The sequence below is a fragment of the Gymnogyps californianus genome, chromosome 1, assembly GCF_018139145.2.
Source record: "Gymnogyps californianus isolate 813 chromosome 1, ASM1813914v2, whole genome shotgun sequence".
Taxonomy (NCBI): Eukaryota; Metazoa; Chordata; class Aves; order Accipitriformes; family Cathartidae; genus Gymnogyps; species Gymnogyps californianus.
In genome coordinates this window covers 8,535,478-8,559,507 of record NC_059471.1, presented here as the reverse complement: position 1 = coordinate 8,559,507, position 24,030 = coordinate 8,535,478, and the positions used below count along the sequence as shown (strand labels likewise).

The 24,030-nt window shown below is 38.5% G+C and overlaps 1 protein-coding gene across 2 annotated transcripts in view; it reads right to left on the bottom strand.

The window, feature by feature from the left end:
• The window catches only part of TMEM135 (transmembrane protein 135), a 189,815-nt gene that overhangs the window by 110,562 nt on the left and 55,223 nt on the right, over positions 1 to 24,030 (bottom strand). Inside the window, exon 5 of one of the 2 annotated variants that reach the window (XM_050897902.1) lies at positions 1,447 to 1,512. The exons of the other annotated variant lie outside the window; for it this stretch is intronic. Coding sequence (XP_050753859.1) covers positions 1,447 to 1,512 — 66 coding nt within the window. The remainder of the gene's footprint in view (positions 1 to 1,446; positions 1,513 to 24,030) is intronic. 2 annotated transcript variants of the gene reach the window in all.

Here is a 24,030-nt window from a genome sequence, read left to right as displayed (position 1 = left end):
TATCTGAAGAAAAAAATAAAACTTTTTCTACCACATCAGTGAGCTGAACTGGCTCAACATAAGATGTACCAGATACAGAAATTACTAATATCATTCACAACAGAGATCTTTATGCCTGTAATCGTCCCAGTATTTTGCATCGCATGGTACAATTAGTTACAGTTTAAAAAAAAAAAAAAAATCATTTTATTTTTCCATAATTCATACCATTCAGTGGCTAACTACAAGCATGGAGATTCCACAAACTCTCTGGGCTACCTGGTCATTAAAACATAGAAAATTAAGTACGCTTCACTGAAAAAAACTGAACAGAGAGAATTTGGAAGGGTTGCACATATTCCATAACTAACACTTCTGGAAATGGCATTACACTCTTCTGTAGAAAAGAATGAAGAGCAGTACATAAAAAGTATAAAGGATCCATATAAACAGAAAAGCTAAAACTACGGACAACGGCAGGACAGGAAATCTCGGGTACATCTTCAGACACTGATGCAAAGATATACTACTTTCTTTCAAAAGAGAAATCACGGCAGCTTCATCAGCATAAGGAACATTTTACAGCACAGCTGGGATTCCAGGGTAAGCCTAGGTCTAGAATCCAGACTGAATGCTGTGTCTACTATACGAACTTTTCACAAAGTTACCTAAGAATTTGACCAAAATCAGATTACCATGAAAAAACACTGAGCTTTCCACATTTAAAACCCTATACGCTGTAGCATCCAGCTGTGGCAATGCCCAGATCAGTTCTCATTTCCAGTGTCATGACTGACTGTAGTATTATTTTTTTAAATGAAATTCAACCTAAGCATAAATTGCACCACCTAATATTGGAGACATTTAATCAGCAGTGTTCAGAACAATGTTTACCGGATATAAAACCACACGAAGGAAACAAATGTTCACCATCAACAGAAGCATGTATGAGCAACATAATACTCAAACATATTTATTCTCTTTAGAAAAATTAATGTATTAATACTTCGTATACTACCTGAAGTTACAATTTCTTGAAAGGAACAGACAAAGGATGAAGTAATCTCTCCAGAGCTACCCAATAACAAAGACTGACCTCATGTGAATTTCTCTAGATTCTACAAGTTTTAATAGACAAAATCCAGTGAAAAATTACCTGGCTAAAAGGACATTCTTGTGAGTCACTTCTATTATAAGGCTAAATTATGATTCAGGCAAAGAGAAAAATAGAGTGTTTTTTGAAGAATACTTAATCTCCCACTGGGCAGGATTTAAATTCTTGTTCTCCTTTTAAAAAAACTATAACGTAGGTATGCAAGTTATATATAGTCCAGCCCTCTTCACTTACCTGAAGACAATATGTCTCCCAGGAATTTATAAAGCATTATATTAATAAAACATTATACCACATGTGGAAAAAAGAAATTTTATATATCTATATATATATATATATATTTTTAGCCTTACTTCTCCATGTCTTAAAGGTGTAATAGCTCCTCTTGCCACTGCCATTCGGAACAATGTTTCTGTGGCCTGCACCAACAAACACACACACAAATTAGTTATTTAAAAAACAGACAATCCAGCTCATGAAGATTTGTTTCAACTTTTATATTTTTTTAAAGTGTCAGCTACCTTTAGCACCCATTTTACAACTGAATCACTTCAGTAAGTTATTTATAACAGTCTGCACAGGTTAGGCAAAGGTTTATTGCAAGGTGAGAGGTCTATCGAGGATTTTGGTCTCAGCATAAGTAACCACCTAAACAGTGCGCGGTCCCTCCCACGACACTGCAGCAGTTATACAAGACTCTTCTTTCAGGTCAGAGATGCTCAGCCCCACATAATGGTCTTCCACAGGCTGTCAGGTAAAAGTGGGATACTAAGGGAAAAAATAGCTATATGGTATATTACAACTCATGAAACTAATTAATTTTAAAAATTGCTGTTTAATATTATACACTTAAATTAACAAACAAGTATCAAAAAACAAGAGTATGATGCAACTCTTCTCCTAAAAGCACCTGAGCCCCTCTTAATAACAGTGGCATTACAAAACACAACATTGTCATGTGCAAATGACAGGGAACACAACTTTGGGGAAATCTTTAATTAGGTTAATCTTTAGTTAGGTTGCATGCCTTTCTGTGTTAGCCCTCTCATCCTTTCTTTAGCCAGTGGGACAGTTAGCACATACTTCTGACATAAACATAGATTACTGACACTTAATGCAGGCTATAATACAAAAAAAAGCATAGGTTCTCTATCACGTTTCTTTCTACAAGCTGGTTGCAAAAAGGCATGAAAAATCCACTGGTTACATAAAATCATGGATTGGCACATCTGTGTACACAAGAACAGATTTGTTTTAAAGACTTATTTCCATAGCAAGTAGTGAAGCCGGTTTCAATTTCAACTGTAATGAAACATGTTTTTAATATCTGGTTCTAATAAAAATTCTAACATTTAAGGATCTATGTTAAAAAGTAATTAGCAGGCTGTTCGAAAAAACATTTAGAAAGTTTGTAAATAAAAGTAGTTTGGTTCGCAGTAGCTGATTATCCTCCTAAATAGTGATTTAAAAAATAAGCAGCTCAATGCTTACATGACTGCAAGGCTTGCTGGGTTCATGCTACACTACCTTAAGATAGCTGTATCTCAACAAATGTGATATCAAAGACATCTCTTGAGATTAATTCCTCAAGTCTTCCTAGACACAGATTAAGTGGGGTTTACCCTTTTCTAAATAATCGTCTGCAGAAAAGAATTTTATAGAAGAGCTTTTAATTACCTTATGTTTTCCCCCCTCATCTGTAAATGAATGTGTGAGCTCCAGAACATTGGACTGCAAAAAGTATTACTTCATTTACACCCACAACAATGCTGGGCAATGTCCAAGTGTGATTCTTTTTCTCAAACCCTTCTTCTTTGAGAGATGAAGTGAACCTCATACAACCTTTTGTATTTCCCAAAATTGGTTTCTTTCACCAACATTTTTAAGTATGTTTCAACCGAACTGAGCATTCTGTCAATACAGCTAAGCTGCTTTTGTTTCTTTTGAAAACCACTGGTGTGTGTGACTTTCTTTTCACATCTACTAATAAAAGATCTGTCTTAATACACTTGTACTCATCATTAATGCCAGGTGTCATTCAGAAACAAGGAAAAATCACAGCAACAGCAAATCCAGCACCATAGATGTCCTCCTATGGGCACCACTCTTCATGTGCCGAGTACCACTAAGCAGATTAGCCCTACAATCACAGCTTCCTACCCAAACAGCGTGGGGGGGATGATATAGCCATTCATGCACCGACAATGACAAGGCTGGAGAAAGAGCTATTGAGTTTTTAGGTATGCAAAACCCAAGAGGATGCTTGAAGAAGTTCATCTTTCAAAAGAGTAAATCAGACGCAAGATTACTGTTGGTGTAATGTTTGGTGAAGGAGGTGGGCATTAGCAGAAAACATTTCAAGTTTGTATCCTTTCTACAAAGAAAACGAAGTGTGAAAGTGTTGAGATTCGAATAAGTCTTACATGGAAGAAGAACAAGATGAAACCACTCAGAAATTTCTTTAACACTTTCACAAAACTATAACATCACACAGACTAATGATAGAAGTGATCAGGCTAGGAAAATTTGGCCAGTCTTAAAATCTGAATTTATCTGTAACACTTCTGTTTTGGACAAACTCCCGCACCATCTTCAATTTCTGTCTTTTTCCTTTCTGCCCTGCAAATGCAGGCACAAACAGAATCATTTGGCAGAGACCACCGGGGCCATCTGGTCCTACTCAGGGCCCCTTGGAGCAGGTTGCCCAGGGCTTGTTCAGGCACATTTTCAGCATCTCTAAGGATGGAGGTCCCACAATCTCTCTGATCAACCTGTTCCAGCATTTCACAACAACTTTTTCAGTGACAAGTCCATGAAAAAAATGCAGTTTACAGATGACCTGTAAATTCCCTGTGCTTCCCAAAGAAGCACAGCCCAGTTCCCCAAGTTCTCCATAAGCGGTGGAAATGCTTCGTGCCAGGCAAGTGGAAGGCCATCCTTCCTTCTGTGGTTTCCAGCTGTGACAAGCCAAGCCACACTGAAATCCCGAAACACAGAGCGTCCTGCTGGCATTCAAGCTGTACAGGCTGGATATGAAGGAATAAGCTTGGGGGTGGAGAAACTTAAAATATAAATGTACCAAAAAACTCTATTTTTTTGAAATTTTAAAGACAAACTCCATCATATTTAATGCTCCATAAAGAATAGGGCAAAAAAAGCTCTGTGAATGAAGAATCCCGCAACAGTAATGAAAAAAGAACACTATGCTCACACACCTCGTATACTTTCTGAAATTCTGTATGTGATAATATCTTCCTGATAGTAAAAGGATCCCTATAAGATATCAAATCTACTTTGACTAAAAATCCAGTTTATTGAACACATCTTGCCCGGTATAGTCTTGGTTTTTAATTTCAAATCTACCAAAGCTATTAGTACAATAATAGCCAATATTCATGATGCATAATATTCTCATACAACTTGTTTCAATATTGATTAAGTTTAAATCCATTGAACACAAATGTCACAACTTTAAATAATTTTTTAAAAAAAAAGGTATTAAGTATATTGAAATGGGAAGTTTGTTTATTTAATTGGATTAAATCTGATAAAAACATGCAGAGTACTGCTCTGTCACAAATTAATCCATCTTTCAACACAGGCTACCTAATAAAATAATTTCTTTGACTTCTTCAGCAATAGATTTCTATTGGAAAAGTTTAGCAAACTTTTAGGCATCAGGTCAAAACTGCACTTCTGCCTCACAGAACAGCTTTCACAGCTCTTTTGGTTCACAATTCACAGTATCCTTGAGCAAAGACACCCACAGTTACGTGCCATTTAGAATAAGTTTAATTACCTGATTGTAATGTCAGCCCTTTTCAATCCTTAAAATATCTTCTAAAATTCTTGCATATGTTTATATTAGACATTTGTCCACTGAATGCCAAGTTTTTACATACAATTACATTTCTTGCTTCCTAATTTAAAAATACAGCATAAATTACGTCAATTTTTAAATGCTGAAAATATTAAAATAATCTTGTATTTTATGTTAGGACATGTAACTGACTATGAAATACAACTGATAGGAAATATTTATCATCGTGTCAGGATAACGGACTAAAAAGGCAAAACTGCCCATTTAAGAAATAATAATAGTGTTCCCAAAGAAACGGCTGACTAGGAATTTAGATCTTTTTTAACTGCTTCTGTCTCTGTTAGCATTAAGTATTTCATTATAATCAGATTTTTATGAAGCTGTAAAAATTTAAGATTTATTTGCATTCAATTCACTGTGAATAAGCCTTAAATAAGAATCATTACAGGCTTATGCAATGACTTTAGATACTTCTATTCAGAGATCGGAGTCAGAGGTCCATAAGAAAGCAAATTATCAACAGATGGTTTTAGTGATCTTAGTGTGAAATAAATGTGTTGCCAAGCTGATAGTTACTGAATCCTAAAATTGTTCGTCACTGTAAGGAATGTATACTGTGTTACATTATATGTGAGGTGAAACGGCAGCCTAATGTATCTTACCACTCTGTGCAATGCCGTGCAAGCTCTAATGTCATCTCCAGACAAAGATGACCAACTGTTCCCCCTCCAAGAAAGCAGTCACTTCTGTTCAAATTCCTTGCAAGTGGGTTAAAAAAAAAAAAAAAAAAAAAAAAAAAAAAAAAAAAAAAAAAGAAAGAAACCACTTATATGAACCAGAACTAAAGCGGAAAATAATTGTGCATTATTGATGGAAATTGTAGGAAAAACAGCACTTTAGATTCCAGATGTTTTAAATTTTCTAAGTATTCACAAAAATAAACCGGTCTTATAATAATTCATCAAAATAGATACTGTTTTACCAAAGTTAAAACTGCAGATGCAAGCAGTGGAGGGGATTGCTAATGCAAATTAATTTAGAAATGCATGCTTTTTAATTACCTGACAAATTTTGGCATCTACCTCTAAACGTGCATTTAAAAAAAAAAAAAAAAAAAATTCTATTTAAAGATATGTCCTGAAAGGCACAGATCTTTGGAAGTCATTCACAGCAATTTACAGATTTAATTAAAATCAAAATGGTGCAATTTGTTATAAGAATGAAAATGGATGGAATACCACAAAAGACTTTTTTTCCACTCCTATTAAGTTTGCTGATCTTGGCTACAATAGCTGGCTGACAGCTCTGGCCTGTAAAATTTGTGTTTTTTCATGAAAAGGAAATTACATTAAAAAAACGTTCTTGAGAGTCTATCCGAAACCATCACTAACATTTTTCAACTTGATTACATCTTGCAAATGAACTATTGTTATAGCCCTTATTAGAGAACCATCACACAGCTTCTGAAAACAAGCACGAGTGCTATAAAAAAAAGAGATCTGGTGAGATTCAAAAGCAATAAAGAATAGGAAAATGTACAAGAAGTTTCTGAAATCAAATTTTTTTCCTAATTTCTGTCCACAAAATTTCAAGTGTAAGACAACCCTCTCCATCTAAACCTTACTCCAGGTGACAGATTTAACTTAACTGATGAGCTTATTTATTATTACAGCTTTTGATGAAATTACTACAATACCAATATAGAATTTACTGCCGTTCTATATATTTAATGAATTTAAAATATATTTTAAATATGTTAAAACACAACACTGAAGCTGAACTGATGCTTTTAAAGAGACATATATTTAAATTCTTATTTTCTGGAAGACCATAAAAAAAAATTCATTCATTCCATTTTACAGATGTGCATTCCATGTATCTTTGTTGTTTACTTTTTTAAAGGATCACTTCTTACCTTTACCTTCTATAAAAGCAACTTAACTGTGAACTCTATAAAGACTAAACAATTTTAATCCTGCGATAAAGCGCATTTTACAGAGTTCATAATAGCCTTGCACCCGTTTTCTGGAATTTCTCTAATTTTTTTTCCATTTTCTTCTTTCAGAATGTGAACACTTAGAGAAAATATTGCACCAAACACCCACCTTTGTATTCCATAATATTTGATCTCCCTTTCCTCTGGTTACTTATACAACATTTGTGCACCTTTATTAGAAGGATAATACAATTCTATTAAATAAATCATGTTTTACTGCCTGCCCCAAATGAAAATAAAAATGCACACAAGGACTGGAAGGACATATATCTGCAATATTCACAAGCCCCAGCAATTAGCAGCTTGCGGGACTATCTTGCGGAAGGCTCTGGACACACAAGAGAAGGGCCAAATCTGCTCTAATTTATGGGGGAGGAGGGAAGACCAGCTTGAAGATTAGAGGGTAGAAAGCAAATAAAGCACACACCTGGCCATGTATCTTACACAGCAAAAGCACTAACTGAAAACAGTTCTCCTTTCTCAAATAATAAACGTATGTTGATTCCCTAACTAGATGTTTGGGGTTCTGTAATACTCATCACTAATACAGCACAAATAAACCAGTATTTAAAGTAACAAGATTAATAGCACAGGTAGCTCTTTTTGAGTTACATCTTGCTCCTTCCTTAGAATATTTGCAGATTTGTCATGTAAACATAGGTTCATATTTACACACAAATATTTGATCAGTTCAGTGTAATTTCTATTACACTAACAAATTTCATTTGCTCATTGAACTAAATCTGCACTTTCAGGTTTAATGAACTCTCTTATAAATGAATTTACCTCTACCCTACTACCTAACTAAACTACCCTGATCTTCATAACACCCAAAAAATAATATACATCGTGGTGACAGACTTTGCGTTTAGCCTTTGCTATGTCTCCGCTGCAAGAACACCCCCTTGCTGCAGACCGGCTCACGAACCTCAGCCTCTCCTTAAAAGAGCTTTAAAACTTACAGCTGCAGAACACGCACTCAACAAATGAACCAAGCACAAAAATAATCAAGCACTGCATGCTGCCAAGAGGATGAAATAAAAGCATTAGTATTTATTTATCTTAATCTGAACCCAGTAGTCTGCAGTTGTGGTATTTGTAACTTTTTCCAAGATTATGATTTTTTTTTTTTTCTCCTGACTTCTTCTCTACCTGTTCTTCTCCCTTTCCTTCCTCCCACCCCCCTCCCAAAAAATGCATGGTATTTAATTGGGATTCCTGGTCCCAGCCTGTAACTGACTTTCACCTTTTTCTAGTTTTCTCTGCAGAAAGGATTGAACAGCTCAGCACTGCAATTAACTAAATATCAGGAAGCCAGGGGAAAGAAAAAAAAAAAAATCCAGCAGTATAATGCTCATGAACTGAACTACCCACAAACCAGGCCAGCAGCCAGCATGGGAAACTGGAGAAATAGGCCATTTAATCTCCTCTGCCTTGACAGAAATGCCAGAGAAAGGAGGTCCAAGCGAGGCTGCCTCACCACCAGCACCGAGCAGAGGTTTCTGCATCTGAGAAACGATCCACTGAAGCCAGCTAAAACCTTCCTCCTTTCCAATCACACAGCAGAAGGACAGAAAACAGCTGCAAGCCAGCCTGCAGAAAGCACATGACAACTGTCAAAAATGGTTTTGATTAGTAATGCTGCCAGATAGAATAAAAGATAAGAGCCGAAAGACCACTCTGGCTAGCCCAGGAATATACGAGCACACTTGCACGTAGTCAGTGCTCCCCTGGGACTCAGGGGCAGCAAACTCTTCAGATTTCCAGCTCCAAAATGGTGAGAAGGAGCACATGCACCCATCCATCCATCCCACACCGGCCCTGCAGGAGGAAGACTTCCCACCTCCCTCCATCCCGTTTGGAACTGATCCATGGGGGACGTTTCTGCTGCCTGGCCAGAGGCCACTGGAACACCACCACTCAAAAACAACAGCTCTGCCCAGGCTTGATGCAGCCACCAAGTGTCAGGGTAACAGGGCAACGCCGTCCTGAGCCCACAGCTATACTGAACTCCAACACTATATAGAATGGTTTGGGTCAGAAGAGACCTTTAAAGATCATCTAGTCCAACCCCCCTGCCATGGACAGGGACATCTTCAACTAGATCAGGTTGCTCAGAGCCCCATCCAACCTGGCCTTGAACACTGCCAATGATGGGGCACCCACAACTTCTCTGGGCAACCTGTTCCAGTGTCTCACCACCCTCATTGTGAAAAATGTCTTCCTTATGTCCCATCTACATCTAACCTCTATTAGTTTAAAACCATTGACCCTTGTCCTGTCACCACAGACCCTGGTAAAAAGTCTTTCCCCATCTTTCTCATAAGCTCCCTTTAAGTCTTGAAAGGCCGCAATAAGGTCTCCCCAGAGCCTTCTCTTCTGCAGGCTGAACAACCCCAACTCTCTCAGCCTTTCTTCACAGGAGAGCTGTTCCAGCCCTCTGACCATTTTCGTTGCCCTTCTCTGGACCCGCTCCAAGAGGTCCATGTCTTTCTTGTATTGAGCTGGATGCAGTACTCCAGGTGGGGTCTCACGAGATCGGAGTAGAGGGGCAGAATCACCTCCCTCGACCTGCTGGCCACGCTTCTTTTGATGCAGCCCAGGATACGGTTGGCTTTCTCGGCTGCGAGTGCACATTGCTGGCTCATGTCCAATTTTTCATCCACCAGTACCCCCCAGTCCTTCTCTGCAGGGCTGCTCTCAATCCCTTCATCCCCCAGCCTGTATTGATACCGGGGGGTGCCCCACCCAGGCGCAGGACCTTGCACTTGGCCTTGTTGATCATCCTGCACTTAACTACATCTCTGCCTGTCCATCCATTCTGACTCTTCGTTGTGATTTTGTAGCACCTGGCCCTGCTGGTCTGAAGAGCACTGATGAAGATCATCATGAAAGAAAGCCCATAGATGAGAAGGAAGGGTCTGTGACATGGCAATGAGCACCAGGATGTTCCTGTAGAATTCGCTCCCAAGCTGTCATAAATAAGCCAAACTCTTCTGCGATACAAGTAAAAGCAGACTGAGGTGAGCTTTCATGGTCCACCCACAGTTCCGCAGTGAGTTATTGGGACAACTGAGAGCAAAATCCAAAGACCCCTGATCCCTATTCTCTGCTCTAACCCCTGGAAAATGGCAGAGATTTAAACACTCAATGACACCAGCAAGCTATTCCAGCAGCCTTGGGTCTTGTAAGATAGACATTTTTAAGTTTCACTATGACCACTAAATTCATGAGAGCTGCACATTTCGACAGCTTTATTTCATACTATCCAAGCATGTGTTCTGGAATTCCAGACTAATTTAAATACAGTCATTTACAATTCCTTTATCTGCCTTCATTGACCACAATTTCTTGTTAGCATGAACTCTGAGTGGGTTCAATTCAGCGCATTCCCTACAAGCTTTACGTTTAATGTGTTTCACAACCATGGTCCTTTTTCTCTAGGGCATTACCTCATCTTTTACTTTTCCCACTGGTAGCAATTTTAAGTAGTAGGTCTCAGTATTTGTAAATGGAACAAAAATTTCTGTGTCTCAGTTGGTTTGTTTCCATGTATTGTAATCTACCCATGAAATTATGAGTTAAGCTAATACAAACCTAATCTAAAAACCATTTTCGAGCTAGTGATTTATCACCACCATGCTGTAAACAATAAGTATTATAGACTACATTTACTTTGGATGAGACACTCAACTCACGTCCCAACCTCATCGTTTAAACATGTGTATGTCACACAATCTTTCCGAACTAACTAGAAACAGAACACACAGGTTAATGCTATTTCATTTTTGGTGCAGCTTATAAAAATGCCTCCCTCCTCTGTCTAGAAAAGTTTCACTGATGTTGGACAGCAGCTAAATTCTTTTCAATGAAGGATATGTATATTCTGGAGACAGCCTAACAAAAAATGAATTGGTGTGATTTTATTTATCACATGCTGTTGTCTGTTAAAAAAAAAAAAATCAATCAAATGCTGATTGTGATTAACACCACTTAATACAAAATAATCAGCAAGAAATTTCAGAAAGTCACATGTTATATGGAGAATGGTAATTAAATACCAACATAATGTAGTATTCTGAATTATTTTTTCAAAAATCAACTTCTTTTTCTTTTAAGGAGAGCTAAAAATTTCAGGGCTTATAACAATATTTTGAGAGCTGGCAGAAGCACTGGTCAACCTCTTTCTATTCTTGAGAAAGCTGTTCTTATTTTGCCCAAGAGTAACTAATAGAAAGCTTCACTTACAGGCTGCATAATGCTCAACAGAGTTTGCAAGTGAAGCCATTTCAGATATACTGAACGAGCAAGATTTCTTCTTCTCAAGCATCTTTCTTCAAAATTGACATGACAACAGTACCTCCAGGGTCTGAGAATAGCCTTCTCTGCCAAGTAGTGCGGGGCCCACAGCAAAGCACACTTGCATACTGTTTTCTCTTTTCAAGAAAGGCAGGAAGCTTTTATCATAAGACCAATCTCAGAAGGAAGCCACACTTCTCCTTTACATACACTATCAGAAGGGCCATGTCTATTCTAAACACTAAGACTGTTGACAGAAGCCGCAGTGCAATTGTACTCCAGAAGCCCTGCTTTTTAATGATCAAGGTTTTGACGTAACACCTACCCACAATCATTAAAACGTTACACAAACATACAACAGCAAAAAGTAGTGAAGTCTGTCAAATCTGCTCAAACAAAAATTATGAGAACTCACCACCTCTAATTTTATGGCTAAAGAATTCTGAATTTCCAAAAATGCAGAATTTACCCATGTACAGCAACTAAGTTTAAAACACTTCACTTCTGTCTCTCTGTCATGCCAGGAGCTGGATAATCCTCCTTCCTGCTCTTGAACGTTTTCCACAAAGGGAAGCTAACTGGACTGACCCTGCCAACTGATGAACCACCATAGCCAGCCCAGCAGCAGGCCTGGAGGACAAATACCAAATGTCAAAGCAGAAGAAAGTACCTCTAGCAAGCTAAATTAGTAAAATGCCCTTAAAAATCAAGGCATCACCCAGACTCAGACTTAAACTCCCTGAGATGAAGTTGGCTACAATCTCCATGTCCTGAAACACATTAGATCCAAAGAGGCTTTCAGTCAGGCCTGACTGACAATATTGCAATCACCAAAATTACTGTCATGGATTGACTTCAACACTATGAAAAATCCTTGCCTGGTTTGTAACGACCTGGTAATTATTGCCAAGTAGCTTTGTAGTCCTAACAATAACTGGGCATGTTTTTATATATGGGAAAAAGTTTAGCCTACTCTCACACAAAAAATATGAGACTTGATTTCTACTAGCACATATCAGTGGCCTCACTGGATATTAGCCTTTCATCAAAATTTGGATGGTTGCTATAGGCAATGGTAAAAGAAGGAAATAAAGCTATGTGGCGATCAATGCCAGGTCTGTAAAACCCCTGCTTCACTTTCTCTAAAATTTGGAAGGCAAATCACGAGCAAAGCAGGAAGAACCACAATGAGATTATTGGTAAAACAAGTAAAGTTCTTGCAGAAGAGCTCAATTCTAGCTTTTGTTCTTCTTATCCTGTATCAGGCAAGACAACTGAAATACAGAGGATTTTTCTGTAAATCAGCACACTGGGGTCTTAATTTCCCACCCTTGGGAAAGAAGAGATCCTAAAAAACTACTCCTGATGGTACTACCATGGCAATTCCTCCTCCAAAAGAGGAATAATACTTTTCACTTACCTCCCAAAGTCATAAAGAATATTGAATTAGTTATTTCCATCCATCGCCTTGAGAATGTACAGACCAACTAAATTTCCAACATGCTAAAAAAATATAAGCTGACAAATTTGGGAAGAGTGAAGGGCAAATGTCTCAGCTTTCTAACACTGAATCACACTAAGTTATCAAATACTTTTGAAACACCATCAGAATAAATAATTCTAGGCAACTACTCCTCATGCCTAAAATGGTTACTGTATTTGCCACTTTACAGTTGATTGATGAGGATAAATTTAACAGCTGATGAGCATCAGAGAAAAGCCCATGGAGGAACTGATAACCTGTATTTTAAGGAAGTTTTGAACACACACCAACGGTTATGGTTAAAACAAAATATTGAGCAGCTGCTAATCCAGAAGACACCTTCAATCATTCACTGGGAATGAGCAAGGTTCCCAAGGAAAAGACATTATGTGATTGCACAGTTAAAGACCATTTTTATGCACTTGTACAGATTGAAGTTAAACAAGCACCTCATTAGGGCAACAATTTCTCTCCATAGGATTGATATCCTATGGATATTCTGTAAGTAGAGTTTAAACTTTAATATAATTTAGGAAAAAATGTGATGCTCACTTTGGAGTGAAAACAATCTTTCTCTTTGGCCTGTTTTTAAAAATAACCTTCCCACACATATAAATGAACCATACGACTGTAACGTAATATTTTGCACTCCAAATTTAATTCCTCTCACAATGACATGGAGAACTTTATTATTCAGTATTGTTACTCAGAAGTATACTATTGTCAATTCTTATTATACTGAAAGACATGTAACCTTAAGGCTGAAGTATCACATTAGCAACAAAAACATGAAATCTGTAAGCATAACTATCCCTGAAGCTAGCTAGCTTTAGAAATATAGATAAAATTAAAAAACACAATAAAACTTAAAAGAAATACAAACTACTTAAAATACAGAAAAACTGTGTTAAGCACAGGTCTCCACTAGTGCCACCTTTTAAATAAGAACCTAAATTTAACTACAAATATGGTCATTAGAGTAACACGTAATCTTAAATTTCCTTCTTATTTTCAGTGACAATAATATCAAAGATTGTTTCCTCCAGTAAAAGACAACAAATCTAAAGAGCACAATGCACCAACATTACAAAAACAAAAAAACCCCACCCAAAGCCTGTTTAAAAAACAAGCTTTTTGCACATTAAAGTTAACAGAAATTTTACAATGTACTTAAATAGAAGAAATGTTAGCCCAAAATATGGCACTTTTAAAAAATCTCATATATATCATATTAACCAAATTATTCTAGAACAAAATGCTTCCCTGGAATTAGTATTTTATTCATGATGAATTTGCACTCTTAATCTAAATTTGTTACACTGTCCAATACACAAGTCCTGTACACAAGGACAACACCATTAAATTCTCATTTAACAAAACCTTGAAAAACATTTATTTGGAAAACCTTGCAGTCACATTTCATTTTTGCAGCACAAGACCAAAACTAATTGAATTGTTATGAGAATTAGCAGATGAATGTCTGGTGGTACATGAAATGTGGGTATGTATATTCTGTCATAATAGTCTGCTTTGTTCATAAAATGTATTATTTATGAAAATAGGAAATCTGAATGTCTCAATGCACAACATATGACATTCACACAGAGCAAAGAAAGCAAGAGATTTTTAAGCCTGCAGTTGAATTTGCAGATTTCTTAGGATAACACAGGAAGCATCACCAGTAAACCACCTGCTAGATTTACCAAATCTAGAAACCGCAGCACAGTCCTAAGCTACTCCAAGTGATGTACACCTGTATCACAATATTGGGAAAGTAGAGAAGGCAATGAGGAGATGGCTTAAACTTCAATTTAAATGTAAGCTCAAATTCTTGCTGCCCGCCTCAGGGGCTGACAAACCACAGAATCCCTTCATCAGACCACTTTATTCACCCTACATTTACCCATTCTCTTTATGCTAAACACGTAAGGAAGCTAAAAAAACTATATGGATTTTAAGATTGACAACAAACACTTTAACTAAGTTCAAAATAACAAGAAAGAGGATTTTTGACCAGGAACAAAATGTACAGTTATTCCTGGCAAGGTTTAAATACATGTAGTAGGTCTGTTATATAAACTGCACTGGATTGCACGGATAAGCGTGTTCGTTTGAACAGCCTGTACGTTAGCACAGCCAAATAATAGCTCATACTTCTTGGGGAAAAAGTACATAAATCACACTTACAGAAGAAGGAACTGTATAAGGAATGTAGCAATACTAAAAACAATTTAGAGACCGTGGCAGACAATCAACTGAGCCTAAAACATGCTGTGTTCCCCATCAAATGAGCAAATTAATCCTGATAAGTGCAGAAACATCAAATGGGCTCATAAATCAGACTGTTTAATGTCTCATCTGGGGTCACACTTTAGAAAGCTTTCAAAACATGGCTGAAGAAATGAGGCATCTGTTTTGCAAACATTAAGAGTAGCTAACAACAGGTTAAATTATCATGTATCAGGCCAGGTCTTCACTACAAGCTTTTCCCTCTCATCTATCAGACGTTACAAGTCTCACCTCTTCAGAGAGGTGAGAAAGAAACAACAGTAACGTACAGAAAGTAACGTACAGAAAAGAAAACCTGGTGCTGAAGCTGCTAAAACTGATGAGCTTTGTTGGCATTTACAGGAGTTGCATAATCAAAACCATTAGAAAAACTGTTAGCATGAATTGTCAACAGTAAGATGCTCCCCAGACGTAGCTGTGTTACAGGCTTTACACTAACACAAGTATCTATACGGGAACACTTTCTGATAGCAGTTAGTTCCTTCACTCAGCAGAAAGAGGGAAGGTTGAATTACCAGTTTACAAAAGCCTGCGGATAAAACAGTTTCAACTAGAGTAGCGAGGTGTGGTTTTGTTGTTTCAAACATGGGTCTTATCAAAGGAAGCAGCAGATGCTCATCTGTGTTAAGTCTTAGTTTAAAGGCCCAGTAGCTGTTTAAACAATAAGTTCTCAACCAGAAGTCTCCCAAAAAGGCTAATGGGAAAGGTTTGTCATCAAGCTGGGAGAAGTCTGTCATCGAACTAGCTATTAAATTATAATGGCTAGTACAAGCTGCAAGTAAATCCTACTCCAGAAATTGATCCAGAGCCCTGATAACCGAAAAAGACTCTTCAGCCCTCCCCCCCCCCCCCGAAAAAGGAGGTGGCATTTTATGTTTTATTTTTAATTATTCTGACTCCTACCACAGCGGGTCTTTCTCAATTTCTTCCTATGCACCAAGCTTTCACTTCCACAATATACTACAGATGGGAGGCATAGTAACACATGATCGTAAACAGCCAGACCCCATTACAGCTTCCAAAATGCAAGTGCCACAGAAACGTGGAGACGTGAATCGGGATTAGGCTTCAGAAGTTGCTGGAGTCTCTGTGGCTGGCACCCACGGAGCCAGAAACGCAGAATGAATGGATCTCTCAGTGTTTTATAGTAATTAGGTACATTTCTGAAACTGGCGCTTCGATTGCTTCGTCTGCACTAATTGAGCACAATGCAAAACACTGCTCCGAAATGCCAAACGGCAAATTTAACAACCTTATAAAGGAGTCAGGAATACAGATTCCTTTTTTTTTTTTTCTTATTAAAGAAAAAAAAGGACTGGCCTAACTTGTCGCTACACAAAACAGAGAGCTGGAAAGTGTCCAAAATTGCTCTCTAAGTGTTGTTTTATTAGCCTGAGCCTGTTAATAAATATATTGTAAACTAACTTATACTTGCTTGGGTGGATATAAAGAAACAATTGTATCACTGTTCTTACAATGTTTACAATTTACTCTAGTTCTTCACTTTTTTATCCTAGTTACACTGTTTCCTACACTAGTTTACCTTAGCAACTGACATTTATTTGGTCCATAAATTACCCTAATGCAGTTTAGTGCTCTTTCATAAATTTTACAAACACAACACTTACAGAACATAGACTTGTATTAATTAAAGCCATGCCTACACAAATCTAACATTTCCTTTAACGTTTTTACTTACTGCTAATTCTGGAAAACATATAGACGGACAAAGGCTTTCTCTTCCCTTTCACCAGCTGTGTTTCTAAAGTTTATATATACATATAAATGTGTAATTTGTGTGTGTGTTTCTTACTACCAGTGTGCCACAGCTGATAACACACAATCTTTGACAGGAAAAAGACTGTCTTCCAAGGACTTGGCATACCAAGCTACAAATGAGATCCTTTCATTAAGAGAAACTTAATTAATTCTTAGCAATTTCCACTTCTGACTTTATCATTGCAAGACTTTCATTACTTAATTTACTTGTTAGCAACAGCTTTAACTATTTCTAACTCTAGATGTTAGAAGTCTTTAAAGAGTAAAACTTGACACCAGTAATAAAAGTTCAGGAAATTTGAAAAAGGGCTTGCTCCTTACAGGAACAAAAAAGGTTTGAGGTACGTATTGATAGATAGGTAAGGTAAACACTAAGGTAACTTTGGTTTTATAATGTTTTTCATGCCGAAGTTTAGTTTTAAAAGGGAAAAATAAAGCTATTGTTATACAGTAGTGGCATATGAATATTCAATGAATATATTGAATAACTATTCAATAAATATAGCAATAGCCGTAGACTACACAACAATATAGGAAGATATATATAACATATATATGACAATACATGTAGCATGCACTTAATATACTATTTAGCCGTACTTCTCTCCTATTGGCAAATATTTTAAAATCTGCTATACTTTCTACAGAAAATACATTGTTCCAATTCGTAAAAACAACTACTTCAGGTGCTGCACTCCCTGCCCTGGGCTCTCTTGCCTCCCTCATACAAAGCCCCTGGGCTCCCAGTACACGTAACCTAAGGTGAGCAACAGAAATAACTCCATCGCTAACCAGAACCCAAGATCTCGCCGAATGTCTACAACCACAAAACAACTTAGACTGTGCTGTGTAAGGCAGCTATCCGCTGCGTTGGAAGTAGAGGATGAAACTCCAGGTTTTGTGTTTTAGCTGGCTCTGGTCGCTCACTTGCCATGACAGCAGGGACAGGTCTGCATGCCCACAGCCTCGCACAGGCACACATTCCCATCACAGAGAGCAGGAAGTGTTGCTCACAGGCACATATAAACTCTACACAGGCATTTAATCCAACATGACATCCTTGTGAACAATTTAAGCTAACACAGCAGCACTTACACCGCAGTAAAACCTTAGAGATATGATAAATAGTTTACAAGAGCAGTGCAGTCACTACCCGTGTTTGTTTTCTCAGTGGTCTTTATTAAACCAAATCACTAGGATTAAAGCTACTACAACAAAAACTGGAGACAGACATGAGTGGGTTGACAACTTTTCTGTTTGTTTAAGCCAGCCTTACTGAGGAGACTCAAGTTAAATATGACCAGAAATAAATTTGTCATAATACAATTTCAATTCTCAAATATCTGGAACCAATTAACTTTGGGAAAGTTTCAAAAGGGCCACCCAGTAATAAACACAAAATAATTTGTGTCTGCTGTCTTGTTTGTGATAATTTTTTTTATTGCTACCTCAGCTTCAGATGTCAGAGTAATGACTTCCACATTCCGATTAAAATGTGAATTGAATCCATATGGAAAAGATGCTCAAACCCATCAAAATCACAAGAACTCCCTTATTTCCAACTTCTTATACAGTGAAGTTTATAAAGCCTAACATTTTGACCATTCTCAATTTAAATTAGGAAATTTTTAATACTATTACCAAAAGAATTAGATATGTAATGGGAGGACATATCTATTACTTCAGGGAAATCTTAATGTAATCTATTTTAATTAAAAGTCTCTAGCAAAAATACCATTTAACCTTTTGAATGATGTAAGAGTCATAATTGCCCAAATTATTTCATTTCCTGTTATAATTATTTAGGAAATACACGTTATGATGATTAAATAACGTTCTATATTTTCAGATATTTACATCAAAGATTCCATATACAGCATATTTATCTTCCCACTTAAAAGTACACCGAGGAAATTGCCGAGACTCTAAAGCACTTTAAAAAGAAGCTATCTCCTCCTTTCTTCAGTCACAAAGCCATCGTCCTTTTCATCCTTCCAGCCTGAAAAAATACCTCTCCTGAAGATTTGCTTCTAACTAGATAACAGAGAATAAACAGTTACAGGCAGAACTGCTAATGGCATTTACAGTTCTTTAAAACTGTCCAATATTTCTTTAAAAAAAAATATTATTTCTGCCTATATTTTCTATGACAATTAACCAGGCCAAGTGCTTTTAACTAGTGAGGGGGGAAGAGGAAGAGATCTGCTTTGTCTGACAGCAAGGTAAAGCAAAACTACAGTATCAGTGTCATGAAGGTCTTACTATTCACTTTGCTAAAAAGCTCCCCCATCTCCATCCACTGGAACAGAGATTTCCATATTTGCCAGAGACAAATAACCTCAGCTGAAGAGAGTACTTTCCGCTATCTGTATACACTAATAAAGGATTTAGTAAGGTAAGCTACATCCCTCCTAGGCATGCACCATCTCTGAGTAACTGGGTGCTAACAACAAACACACACCCTGCGTCCAGAGATGCCACCAAACATGCTCCAAAGTACCAGATGCCGCGTGGCTTCCCTGTGTTTTCTCTTATTGCTTGCCACAAGATGCCTGGTTGTTTTACATAAGGTAAAAAGAATTAAGCACAGAGAAAATCCTGATTATGTATGTTCAATTAATTATTGCATGGACAGCTAGGATAATAAACAAATACACAGGTAACAGGCCACACAGCAAGGCGCAGTGGGAAGCGGAGTGACGTGCTTCAGCAAGCTCTGTACCAGACTGCTTGGGGTCCGGTGGGTCAACCAGCTAACTGCTGGAATCGTTTCTCAACTTACGCACACCACAAGATGCCTTCCTGCTGCTGAAGTTGAACCGGCCCAAGGTACAAGAATCACCTCCCCAGATGTAGATGTATAAAGTCTTCGAACTCACACTCCAAAGGCAGGAGGAGAAATACCTGTATTAAACCCAAGAGCACAAAAATGGCCGTACCAGAAGAGGTCCACGGCCCACCTAGCTCAATTCTTTGTCTCTAACAACCAGTAGTGACAAATGCCTGAAAAATACCTTCCCTGCTACACACTTCAGCAAACTACAGAGCAGAGCGGCCAGAACAAGATACAGGATCTTCGCATTTGACTGCCCTAAAAAATTATTTTTCCCATGATTTCTCTTGTTGCCCACAAGAAAGCCTTCAGCATCCACAATGTCCTGTGTCAATGAGCTCCTCAGTGTAGCTTTCTATGCGTGTGCATCAGTTTGTTTTGAACAGCTAACAATTTTCTTTGGCATCCCTTCATTCTTGTACTACAAGTAAACAGTTCATCACTATTCCCCCTCTCTGTACAAACACGATTCGACATACTTGTCTCCTATTGCTCCTTAGTCATCCTCCCTCAGGCTAAGTTCACTTAGTTCAGCTCCTCCACTCACACGTGTTCTTCAACACCTTGCATCTTTATTGTTCCACGAGGTACTTTCTCTACTTCTATTACACTTTAAAGAGGACCAGAACTGCAGACAGTAGGAAACCTGTCAGCACACCTATGATTTATATAGTGGCATGACAATGATTTTTCTGTTTTATCCTCTATTCCTTTCCCAACCATTCTTAATATTAAATCGAGGGGGGTGGGGGGAGTGGGGGGTGTTTAATAGCTACAAAGTGTTGAACTGACATTTTCCTCGTAATTCCAACCTCCTGTCCCTCTGAGTAACAATCCCTATGCCAACACTGTGTATATAAAAAAGGATTTTTCTCCCCACCTACACTGCATTATTGCCGCGTCAACAAAACAGTATCATGAGAGTCTTCTGCAAGTCTCCAGAACCATCTCTCATTTTCACAATCCTAGACAAATTATAAATAATAAAACTTTGACTTCTCAGTTCCCTCTTTTCCAGAGCATTTATGACAACGACAATCAGTGCTCTTCCCCATTACCTAGTATTTTGCCATAATTGTGTCATCCTCATTTTTGCAGTGCCAACCTGAAATTCTGTGGCTGAATTTAAAGAACTAAAAATGGAGTTAGTGAACATGGTTCCATGAAAACTAGCAATATGAAGAAAGAAAAAAAGTAATCAGATTCTGTGCTTCTAAGTTCAGCGTAAAGATGTGTATACAATTTCCCTGTATTTGTTTTTTACCTGTACAACAGGAATATCTTATCAATTCTTCAATCAACCAATCTTGGTATTCTCTTTGTGAATAATTATTCCCCCTTCTCTGACCAATCTATTTTTCCAGTTTTCTTCTGAAGACATACCTTACAAGTATTTAAGCTTTTCAGATTACTATATAAAAGGAAAATATATCCATATTTAAAATTCCTAAATGCTGGTTTTTAAATAAAAAAACCCAGTTTTTGCAAAAAAAACCCAACTTTTTTAGATAAGCACACAAAGTACGATATGCTTCACCCTTTTTCCTTATTCTCACCTTGCGTTTTCTTCCTCAGCCATCACATTACACATCAGAAAATTCATAAGCTTGCTTTTTCTGCTCATTTTTGCTCCTCTATCACCTACTCCATTGCTTACCAGTCCAATGACAAAAGGGGGGCAACTGCCAGCTTTGTTCAGTGACAATTTGTACAGAACAGTGGTGCACCTTCACTGCTTGTAGTCTTACCACTTCCAGCAGTGTCCACAATCTCAGACTACATTTGCACCAAGTTGCATCTTTCTGGGAGTCACAGGTGGTTTTACTCAATAAAGCTGCCATTTAAGACATGAACGTGAACGTCAAGGATCATCATATGTGCTTACCCAAACATTTGTCAATATAATCTCAATAGCCAGTCTAAAAATATTTCAGGAGACAAAAAAAATGGCAGAGGCTGTCAGAGTTATTGTGTTTTAATCAGATAAATTTCCTCTCATTATTCATTTTATCCATCTAATAGATATTAAGTGATTATTTAAAAACATAACATGAGCTCCCTATGGGGTTTTTTGTCCTCAAAATTCAGTACTGGCACTATTACCAAACCTGTGAAGTGTTTTTCTCCGCATCACCTGTTCAAGCTACCTGTAAACTCTTGCTCCATTTGTTCCCACCCATTTTCCTTAAAAAGCAAGCAATATAAATGAACACTTTTTGTCTTCATCACAATGTCAACTCATTAACGTTTAACACAAATACACTCTTGTTTTCATTAACAAAAAAGATCTCTACTCAAGGAGACCTCCTGTTTTAAAAAAATTCTCTTATTTTTCTAATCAACAGGTAAATATCAGCGAAGTAACACATTAATGAACTCTCTGCATTTAAAATTACGTCAAAATTTAAAGCAATGTTTTGAACACTGCTGGAAGATAAACAGTATGCAACTGAGTATAAAACAACAGTAACCACAAATCAACGTAGAACGATTATGCTTGCAAATATTTATTGCAGTACATTGAAGCTAGTGAAGTAGACTTGGGAGGTTGAAGGGAGTGAGAAGAACCATGCCTATACTATAGCCCAAAAAAAGATACATGGTCCTATGGCTTAATTTAGATACGTCCATAGTATGGGACCCACATGTACAGCCTGTTGATGATTTTGCACAGAAGATGACCCACGAACTGCAAAAATGTTAAAAATACAAAAATGAAAATAAAATACAGGGTTTGTTTCTCATGGTATTGCAAAACACTGACTGACTCATTATGGTGGGTTGACCCTGGCTGGATGCCAGGTGCCCACCAAAGCTGCTCTACCACTCCCCTCCTCAGCTGGACAGGGGAGAGAAAATATAATGAAAGGCTCGTGGGTTGAGATAAGGACAGGGAGATCACTCAGCAATTACTATCACAGGCAAAATTGACTCGACTTGGGGAAAAACAAATTAATTTATTACCAGTCAAATGAGAGTAGGATAATGAGAAATAAAACCAAAGCTTAAAAACACCTTCCCCCCACCCCTCCCTTCTTCCCGGGCTTAACTTCACTCCCAAGTTTTCACTACCTCCTCCCCGCCAGCGGCACAGGGGGACGGGGAATGGGGGTTGCGGTCAGTTCATCACACATTGTTTCTGCCACTCCTTCCTCCTCAGGGAGAGGACTCCTCACACTCTTCCCCTACTCCAGCATGGGGTCCCTCCCACGGGAGACAGTCCTTCACGAACTTCTCCAACATGAGTCCTTCCCACGGGCTGCAGTTCTTCACGAACTGCTCCAGCGTGGGTCCCTTCCACGGGGTGCAGTCCTTCAGGAACAGACTGCTCCAGCGTGGGTCCCCCGCAGGGTCACAAGTCCTGCCACCAAACCTGCTCCAGCGTGGGCTCCTCTCTCCACAGGGTCCACAGGTCCTGCCAGGAGCCTGCTCCAGCGCGGGCTTCCCTCGGGGCCACAGCCTCCTTCAGGCACATCCCCCTGCTCTGTCATGGGGTCCTCCACAGGCTGCAGGTGGATATCTGCTCCACCGTGGACCTCCACGGGCTGCAGGGGGACAGCCTGCCTCACCATGGTCTTCATCACCACAGGCTGCAGGGGAATCTCTGCTCCGGGGCCTGGAGCACCTCCTCCCCCTCCTTCTTCACTGACCTTGGTGTCTGCAGAGCTGTTCCTCTCACATATTCTCACTCCTCTCTTCGGCTGCAGTTGCTGTTGCACAGCAGTTTTTTCCCCTTCTTAAATCTGTTATCCCAGAGGCGCTACCACCGTTGCTGACGGGCTCAGCCTTGGCCAGCGGTGAGTCCGTCTTGGAGCCGGCTGGCATTGGCGCTATCGGACACAGGGGAAGCTTCTGGCAGCTTCTCACAGCAGCCACCCCTGCAGCCCCCCCACTACCAAAACCTTGCCACGCAAACCAAATACACTCATTTTCTTCATTTTAGTGCCTAACTGTTTCTTTGATCTAATGATTTCAGTAAATCTCAAGTAATTCATCATCTACTTTTGCTAAAGGTCATGATGCCCACCGACAGACTGTTATGCTGGCCTTTCTGCTTAACCCAGTGGCAAAATTCCTGTAGCTATAGTTTCCTAATACTGCCCATAACACCCTTCTGTTTTCAGTTCACAGCTATTTTGGAAAACTTTCACTGCATAGGTTGAAGGTTTTCCACACCCCGGACCTCTGTTTGAGGCTTCCTTCCAACCCTGCTTCCACGAGAGGATACCGGTTAACACAAATCAGTTTGACTTTGTTTTAAGTTGCTGCTCAAACTAGAGTGCAGTAACTTCATTCAGTAAAGCTCCAAAAATAATCTTCCTAGTTTGACACACGTTCTTTGAGTCTCCACATGCACAATATACAACCTATGTTACACACAGGCTAGAACTGAGAGAAAAATTACAGATTTTTGCCCATTAGTAAGACCTTCTTAACA